Below are 10,048 nucleotides of genomic sequence, written 5' to 3' on the forward strand. Positions count from 1 at the left end.
TGAGATATTCGTGGTTTGTGGGTATAAATACCCAAAACGGTGCATAATGGGAAAATAATTCGAAAATCAGTTAACCCTGAAAGGAAAGAAACTCTAACCTTTTCAATAGACACATTATGATGGGTAAAATTTGTTTAAGTGAAAATGACTTTAAAAATACGGTAAATAATTCGTAAAAGATCCGTTCGTAACCTCGGTGTGGAATAAATTCTTTTCCATAGGTTTCTTTCGAGTGCATTCAACGTATCTCACTTCCAAAGATCTGGCTGCTATTTCTAGCATGCCCTGCTACCATGTAACAGCTATTTGTGATAAAGAACTCGAAATACTTGTTACGTAGTAGCAGAGCGTGCAAGAAATTGCAGGCAATTTTTTTTTTTTCTTTTCTGGGGAAGGGAGCCGTTTACGTGTGATTTCGATGTCACATACGTTGAAAGCATGCGACATAACCTGAGGAAAAAAAAACTCCGTTGCTGAGAAAATCAGACTTCCCCCGGTGACCCAACGGGTCGCGAGTAGTCTAGTGTGTATATATATATTTATATATATATATATATATATATATATATATATATATATATATATATATATATATATATATATATATATATATATATATATATATATATATTACGCCGTATGTAAACAAACAAGTTTGTTTTTCGAAGCGCTGGAATGTCTGGTAGAACAAGTAGAAAGATAAATTTTATTCAACGCATAGATACTGAACAGTATAGATATAAAGGATAAATCCTTTTTTTCTTTTTAAAACCAGAAAAAATATTTGTCAGCAGCCAGCCATGAGCCTCATAGTTGACTGCCGACAAATTTTTCTACTTTAAAAAAAAAAAGAAAGAAAAGAAATATGGATTTTATCTTTTATATCTATACTGTTCAGTATCTATGCGTTGAATAGAGTTTATATATATATATATATATATATATATATATATATATATATATATATCAAAATAAGCTACAAGGATATCCAGAGGTAATGCAGTACGATCGTTTCAAGCAATTCCATTTAATTGAACAATGCAATCATTACACCGGTTTATTATCCATATTTTTCTGAGTTGAAGTAAACACACCATGCTCTTTGTCTATCTCCTTACCTTCTTGGAGGTTTTAGGTAAAAGTATACTAATGTGACCATCTGTTTTAATTTAATTTAATTCTATGTCTTTATGCAGCTGAGGATTGCTCTGCATTTCAATTAATGTTTTAATAATCAGTCCTAAACCAATTTTATGTACGGAATACGGGCGTAATTATCTAAATGTAGCTTACACGATAAGTTATAAGTAGTAAAATACAATAAAAGAAATTGAACGATTTGTATAAAAATTAACGGTGATATTTACCTCACTCCTTAAAAAATTACTTTCCGTGGCCCAGCTGTTTCCCCCTCACGCATGAGCCTACATATAGCCCCAGGTCAGCTCTGATTGTGCAAATGACTGCTGTATAGGTAGATGGAAGGCCGAAGAGACACAGTCTAAATCCGGAGACCGAAGTCTTTGAATATGCCATACCCCTGTCTAATTGGGAATCCAATACTGCATAATCAGATTTACTGTGGCTGATTAATTGTTTTGCAGCGCTGCAGTGTGGATATGTTCTCAGCATTCAACTGTTTTATGATACATACATACATACATACATACATACATATATATATATATATATATATATATATATATATATATATATATATATATATATATATGTATGTATGTATATATAAATTATTCTGTTATACATATATAACAAGGGGTCAATTAGAAATATACATACATAACATGATTAAGAAGAATAAGGAAAGTCGAGAGATGAAAGAATGCCCAAGAACAACAGTAACTTCACCTACAGTAACAACGACGAGCAGGTACCTAACAAAGGAGACCCTGCATGTTCGCTCGGTCAGCTAAAAACAACAACCTAACGTCCCTCAAATGACGGTCGACCGTCTCTTGATAGAAAATAGAAAGACACAATGGATAATGTAGTCCAAGGTACAGTACACCTATAATAACAAGATAAGATGACCACAACTGGAATGGCTTTGATTATGGGTAACGCTGAATCAAAGCTGGCTTAGAGTTAAACAACATCAGGCGAGCTAACGAATGATTCTCTATATCAATGATTCTCAATCTTATATGGACTTTGGGGGTCCATTTAAGATTTTGTTGTTAAAATTGTGCAAGACACTGCTTATATTTCTACAATACACAGAATACTTTAACCATTTTTATACAATTCCTTAATTATATTTAATCATGAAAATATAGCAGGAGTTTTTAGACGTCGAATGGCTATGAGAGTCCCACCTCTCTTGGTAAAATGGGAATCAAAGGGGTCCATAAGAAAATATGGTTGAAAACAACTGTTCTACATGGCCTATGTACTTGCTAGAAATAGCAGCTAAATCTCCCATTCGTAAATAAATCAAATACACGCTTGAATATATAGTTCTAGATATGCACCCCTCAAAAACGTGATGATTACAACTGGTTCTGCTTGGTGTCAAACCGTGTGTTAAACAATAACAACAAAAGCAACGGCAGCAGCAAGAGTTACAGCAGCAACCACATAGAGAAGGTGTGTGTGAGAGAGAGAGAGGGAGGGAGAGAGAGAGAGAGAGAGAGAGAGAGAGAGAGAAAGAGAGAGAGAGACAAAACAGATAAAACAAAGGGGAACTACAAAAACTTACTTCTATTCTCCAGATCTCCAATCCCGGCTGTTTACCGCTTTCATTGAAAGCTTCGTCGCACGGCATTGTAGCACATATAAAAAACGCATCCACGTAAAACCTTTACTGGTAAAAAAAAATCCTGTATATTAGAAAACAAATCCTCTGCACTGGTTCTCTTTTGTACTCTCTGGTACTCAAGTCTCGGTACTTCCTCCCTGATTGAAGCAGTCACTGTGCATGCATCGCTGTAGTTTTTTATTGTATCAATTTACTTTCATTTGTGAAAGAGAAAGAAGAAACGTGAGTGAGTGAGTGAGATATACAAAGATGAAAGATAAAGGGAGTGAGATAGTGACAAACAGAGAGAGGGGGGAGAGTATGTATGTGTGTGTGTGTGTGTGCGCGCGTAAGTGCGCGCATATACTTCTATGTGTATGCATGTCCTAAATATGTGCATGGATGGATCGATTGGTGGTGTTTTGAGATCCAAAAACCAATTATGTTGAATGTTGTCACAAGTACCTACTCATATTCTGGAAATCATGGAATAAGTCTAATCCATATCTATAAATACTTAAATGTGTTTCTATGACGGTATGTGAGCATGTTTGTGTATGAGTGTGCATAATAATATTGTGTGTCTGTGTGTGTGTCTGTGTGTGTGTGTGTGTGTGTGTGTGTGTGTGTATTCTTTTACTTGTTTCAGTCATTTGACTGCAGCCATGCTGGAGCACCATATATACATATATATTTATATAAATCTCTCTGTCTCTGTTTTCTCTCTCCTTCTCTCTTTCCTTTCTCTCTCTCTCTCTCTCTCTCTCTCTCTCTCTCTAGTTAGATAGATAGATAGATAGATAGATAGATAGATAGATAGATAGATAGATAGATAGATAGATATGTATGTGCGTGCGCGTGTGGCAGACCGGAATGGTAAGAGAACACGGTCTTTCTTGATTGCTTAATCAATAACAAAACAAAATAAAAAAACATCTGGACCTTCTGCTTTGGGTGTTTCTTTATATATATTTTCCTTTTTTTTTGTTATTTTTTTGTATTGTGTTTTTGAAAATAAATTCACACGCACAAGCACGTTTTTTTTTTTTTTTCTTCCTTTCTTGTTCTTTCTTACATCTTTCTAATTTATTTCAGTCTTTCTTTCCGCCATATTTTATTTACTTGTATCTTTATTTCAAATTATTAATTTCTACAGTTGTATGTCATGACGCGTTGGTCCCTAATTTGAATCGGATTTATTCAAATCCCCGACGCCATTTATTGGCAGAAAATTATACGATAATGACTGTTTCCCTTATTTCTCTTAAAAAGACCAGTTTCTCAACATTGATAGCCTGAATTTCGTGTCAGCTGAACTTTGACAACGTGAAGACAATGCCATTGCGCAAAACATTTCATCAAGGCGAAAGATATGCATTTTAAACTGTTACACGAGGTTGTTCCACCCCTACAAGGATCTCTCCTTTCAACTGTTCACCGTTGGGAGAGATTGTGTTGAGAGTGTGGGTGGAAGGCAGAATCTCACGATGTTTTAAATGTGGCCAAAAGGGCCATATTAGAGCGCACTGCCCTCTGCAGAGGAAAACGACAGAAGAAGCGGTGGTGGAGACGGAGGAGAAAAAGGGGGAAGTACAGATGGATGGAAGGAACAAGAAGGACGAATGGACAGTGACAGAGAGAGAATAAAAGGAAAAAGAGAAAAAGAACAGTCAGTGTGATGTGGGACCCCAGACCAACTTCAAGACCACTCAGACACACCCTCCCCATACAGATACCAAACTCACCCGCCCCCTCTCCCCACAGGAAAAAAAGAAGAAAGAGCAGACACCACAAAATTTACAAGACCTCTGCCCCGGTGAAAAAGGTTATGTGTACATGGAGGAGAGAGTGCTGTCACTCAGCGATGGAGAAAGCGGTAAACGAAAGACTAGATCAAAGACTAAAGAGGACTCATGACTCAGAGGTGGCGAGTGGTGTTACTCAGTGCGGGGTGAGTAACACACTTTCATATTCTCATTTCAGTTATCATTCATGTATCATTATTTTAATATTTTGATTTTAATGTTTTCAGGTTCATTTTCATGTGTCATTCATAGCATCATATTTTTATTTTAATTGTTATATGTCCCCACATGTGTTGTAATGTCCCCCTCTATGTAATGCCTTTATGGCAATTTAAAAGAAATAAAGAAGATTGCTTCCCAACCATGCGGTTCCAACTTCAGTCCCACTGGTTGGCACCTTGGGTAAGTGTATTTTGCTATAGCGTTGGGCCGACCAAAGCCTTGTAACTGGATTTGGTAGACGGAAACTGAAAGAAGCCCGTCATAAATATATGTAGCTTAGCTACATAACTTAGGCATAATAAAATGTGACCAGAGGTGCTACGGTCGTCCTGCACAGCAGACGAATATATCGATATAGCTAGCTTCGTTTTGATACACTAGCCTCGTTTTAGTACAATACCCTCGTTCTGAGCTACACAGTAGAAACTATCTCAGTTACTGACAGGCCTTGGTCAAAGGCACATGTCTTCACTGCAGCTCCACGCGCAATCTCTCACGTGTGTTACTCACATGTCTATTCACCTCGACACGAGATATATGGTTTGGAAACGAAAATAATTTGTTTTCACACATACATTCTCAAAATGACTGTTCTCATCACACATGTGCATACATACTGTAATACATATATTATATGTTACTTCTTCCAGTGTAAAAGCAAAAGTCAAAACTTTTCTGCATTTAAATACATATGTTTTTGTATCATACCACATGCTTCCACCACAAAAGGCGAACATAGAATAAACAATATATTTAAACACAAAAATGTTTTATGGTGATTCATACTGTTTTTCCAATTAATAACACGCACTTAAACAGCCAACGACAGCCGCTGTGTGTGTGTGAGTGTGTGGTGTGTGTGTGTGTGTGTGTTTGTCCCCCAACCATCGCTTGGTGTTCATGTGTTTGCGTCCCCGAAACTTAGCAATTCGGCAATAGTTACCGATAGAATAAGTACTAGGCTGTCGATTTCTTCCACAAAGGCGATGCTCCAGTATGGCCACAGTCAAATGATTGAAACAAGTAAAAGTATATATCGTGTGTGTGGGTGTGAGTGTGTGTGTGTGTATGGGTGTGTATGTAAATATATGTAGTGGTGGGCACGGTTCCGCCAATCTGCTAACAGCTAATTAGCGAAGCTAACTTTTCCTTTAGCGGATTAGCGTTTTGCTAACTTTGGAAATCATTAGCGGACCAATGAAATTCCGCTACATTTAGACTGCTAAATTAAGTCCGCTGACAAAATTCATACGTTTCTCCCTGTCTGTTGTGAACGTGTCTCGAAGAGACCGTCAGCCACGTTATTGGCTGATTGCGCGTACACGTGACAGGATGTGATTGGTCGACGCAGCAGCAGCTTGCTGAATAGCATTGTGTAATTCTGCAATTTTGAGTTGTGTTCACTTACGACGTTGTCACATTACAGACAGTCTTACAGCGTCATCGGCAGCAGTATACGTTATCGGCTTATCAAGTTATCGCTTATCGTTATAGAAAGTGAAGAACTTTTGTTCGGCCTGAGGTGAGGACGTTTTTGTTCGGCCTGTTGAGGAGTCTGCAACGACTGTGGGTGAGACAGAGGTTGCTCAGGTTGAGAGCCAGGAGTCTCAGAACCCATGGCCCCACCTAGAGGACTACTTTGTCCTTACCTCATGGGATAAGAGGAACGTCAAAATCCTGTACGTCCGGTGCGTCATGTGCCATTCGAAGGAGACTACCGTCAAGAGGCAAGCGGAAAGCCTCTACAACTCGAAGTCGCATGTCAAGAGGAAACACTCAGCGCATGCCATCCAGTTTGAGGAGAGGATCGTGGCTGACTCTTCTGGTAGCAGTACCAGTAACCAGTCGTTGCAGCCATGTCCAAAGAAAGCACGCCAGCTCAACATTGGCGAGGCGTTTGCCCAAACTGCTGGCACTGGCTTCCGTCAGTCTATGGTGGAGAGAAGGATTGTAGACCTGTTTGTCGACAACATGCTACCGCTGCATGTAATAGAGTCCCCTACCTTTATCGGCCTGATCAAGACGCTGAACCTAGTAAGACGCCGATGTCCCGCTGCACCTTGGGCAGGATGATCTTGGCCAGCCATAAACAGCGGGAGGAGTAATTTACAAGGTATTTATAAATTAAAATTATACAAGTTTATTAAATTATTATTATGGCATACTTCATATTTAATTATTTAATTATTTATTATATAATTATTTTCTTAATTAATATAATAAAATGTATAATAGCTAATTGAAATAAATGTCATAATATATAATATATGGTATATATATATATATATATATATATATATATATATATATATATATATATTCCACCCATGATCAAGTCTGCACAGCCAGAACAGCAATCTTTAATGAAATAACGAATAAATGAACCTTAAATTCTGAATTTCCGACCATCGTTCATTCTCTCATCTCGGTTATTCATCCTCCTTCCGACGCGTCACCTATCAAGGTAGTGCTTCCTTCCTACCCGCGAAAAATTGTACAAACCACCTGCTCATAAAAACTATTGCAGCTTGCATAGATGTGCAGATGAGAGGCTAGTTTTCGGGATTTCTTTTTTAGTATGCCTTGATCATACTCTTCGTCAGTTTATATATATATGTAAAGAGACATAAGTTTTTAATTTTACAACTTATGTCTCCTTACAATTTCACATTTTTTTAATTACAGATTGCTCAAGGATGTCCCCTGGATGGCGACCACCGTGGACTGCTGGTCGGCCTACAGCAGGTCCTACCTGGAGATGACGGCATACTTGTTGGAACCCAAGACCTGGCCTACTCGCGGTTCAAAGGACACCACATCTTTAATGTTCTTGTCCAGGCCATGGTGGTCACTCATTACAAGTTCCATTTGCAAGACAAGGTGACCAGGACCACAACGGACAATGGCAAAAATTTTGTCAAGGCATTTATGCAGTTTGGTACAAAAGTTGAATTCTTGCCAGACAATCCTGAGATTACTGCCTATCCGGACGTGGAGAGCGTCGAGGATATGGACCTGGACGTGGATCCCAAGGCTGGGGATGTGAATGAAGTCGAGTACATCTCTGTTGATACCGTCCTTGACGAGTCCAGAGGCCTGACATGAAATGCGCAGTCCATACCTTCAACTAAGTAGCCAGCATAGATGCCGACAAGGCTCTTGACAGCTCTTCATTCAAATCGGCCGACAGGAAGGCCATGTCCAAGGCACAGCGGCTGTGGAATCTGCAGAGCCACAACTCAGTGGCGGCAGACAGCATTCTGGACGCGTTGAAGAGGAGACTGGTGGTCCCCAACGGTACCAGATGGAACTCTACTTATGACTCTGTTGTCCTCAACAGCCTGCGGGAGAAGAATAGGGGAGCTGTCCACAGGGTGATGACACAGCTGAATCTGCAGACCTTCGCTGATTTTGATGTCGGCTTCCTGACAGAGTACGCCGAGGTGACGTCTAATGTTGCTAAGGCTTTGGATAAAATCCAGCGGGAGGACCAGTCCTATCTCGAGAGCCTTCTGCGAACTGTAGCAGCTACCATCATGAAGTTGAAGGAGGTCAAGTTCAAACATCTCCTGTACTGCAGTCCTCTGGTAGACGTGATACCGGCAGGCATCTCACGAAACGGTTTGGGCTCCTCCTAGAAGATTTGGAATGCCAACTGGCCGCTGCCTTTCACCCCAAGTTTCGCCTTTTCTGGCTGGAGCAGTATAACAAGCAGGTTAGCAGAGTAACGAACGCCATAGATACCCTAATGGAGACCAATGAGGGCAGCAGCACCACCAACAATGAGGATGAGGAAGATGATTTCTTCAGTAACATCGCTCGGTTCTGGGAGAGCAGGAGCCACAGGTCACTGAAGTCCAAGGCGCAGAACTTGGTAAAAACCTGGCTGGAAGCCGTCTCGAAGGAAGTCCTAACTGAAGTCGCCTTTTTTGGGTGAACAGGTCTCGATCGACTTGTTCACCAAGTATAACACCGCCATCCCATCCAGTGCTGCAGCTGAGTGCCTATTCTCTATAGGCGAAGATATTTTGAGGGCCAAGAGAGCCACCCTGTCAGATGGTAACTGTTATATCCTTATGGATAAATGAATACACTGCAACAGTGTTATAACAATATAATTGAATAAATGGCAGTAACCACACGGAACGTAACAACAATTTTTTAAGAACCAACAATCCAACACGCTAACTCGAACTGTCAACTTTAAACTATCGACACACGAACTGTGGAACAAGCACGATGATTTTATTCAAACCACAAGGGTTAGACAAAGAGGGAACAATACACAAGACAAATAGGGGTCGGGGACTTGTCGGATGAGATTACATATAGTGAATAAATACATTATAATTTCGGATGAACATAAAAGAATGAATGGACGTGGAATGGATTTGACCCCACCAACCACATTCCTGTGTTGAACCGTTTACTTCGTCCTCCCCACCCCGCTTCATAAGGCATTTACATACCTAACATTCGGACTACTTTCTTCCATCTTTTTCCATACCTTTTTGACGTCAGGCTTTTCTTCTCCAGATGTGCTTTCTCTCTAAGGTGATATAAAAAGAGGTTAACCAAAGTATGCCCAGAGATGAAAGTGCTGATGCGATACCTCTTCCACGCGTCTTCCCTATCATCTCTTTCGCTATAGCTATTACGGCTAGAAAGCAGAATTTCTCTTCTCCTTTTAGAGAAGACAGCGGAACGATCTTAATAATCGACTCGGCTGACGGCTGTACTCTCCCCAGCTGTGATAATACCCGTTCAGTAGAAACCTGCTGGTCCGAGAGATTCTGGAAGTTGTCCATAGGTTCCGGACTGAAAGTCCTTCGATGCAGGTTGGCAAGATGACTTTCATCGAAACCCAGAGTCTCCCCCAGGACATCATCGCACTTACCCTCTACCAGCCCTCTATAGTAAGCCGAGGTGGTACCCGCTCCACCGGCATTGCTCTTTCAGGACAGAAGCACAAGTGCCTGTCGACACTCTGCTTCCCAAGCTCCCAGCCTTGGTCTACGCGTGATTCAGCATTGTAGTCCACCAAAAGAGGTGAACCTGGGAAAAATTTCATCAACAAACGGAGACCACACCCACTCACCATCCAGATAGAGCCAGAGATGCCGCAAACTTAGCGCATGCCTGCGCATCTTTAGCTACGGCATCCCTAATCCACCCTTTAGCGGCTGTTGGCAGCAGATAGAGCGCCCTATAAGAGGCCGCTTACCCTCCCACAACAAGTGAAAAAGCATGCCTTCCAACTTGT

The 10,048-nt window shown here is 40.4% G+C and overlaps 1 protein-coding gene and 1 pseudogene across 6 annotated transcripts in view; one reads left to right on the plus strand and one right to left on the minus strand.

Annotated features, from left to right (window-relative positions):
• The window catches only part of LOC106875163 (advillin), a 101,644-nt gene extending 97,953 nt beyond the window's left edge, over nucleotides 1-3,691 (minus strand). Inside the window, exon 1 of one of the 6 annotated variants that reach the window (XM_089352248.1) lies at nucleotides 2,720-3,646. In XM_089352248.1, coding sequence (XP_089208374.1) covers nucleotides 2,720-2,785 — 66 coding nt within the window. In that variant the 5' untranslated portion in view covers nucleotides 2,786-3,646. Of the gene's footprint in view, nucleotides 1-2,719 lie in introns of all 6 variants that reach the window. The other 5 variants (XM_089352251.1, XM_089352249.1, XM_089352250.1 and 2 more) reach the window with 5 other exon arrangements.
• Nucleotides 3,692-7,480: 3,789 nt separating this feature from the next.
• Nucleotides 7,481-8,423, plus strand: LOC149135541 (uncharacterized; annotated as a pseudogene).
• The last annotated feature ends 1,625 nt before the right edge of the window (nucleotides 8,424-10,048 follow it).

Source organism: Octopus bimaculoides, chromosome 5, assembly GCF_046866305.1.
Source record: "Octopus bimaculoides isolate indiv1 chromosome 5, ASM4686630v1, whole genome shotgun sequence".
Classification (NCBI taxonomy): Eukaryota; Metazoa; Mollusca; class Cephalopoda; order Octopoda; family Octopodidae; genus Octopus; species Octopus bimaculoides.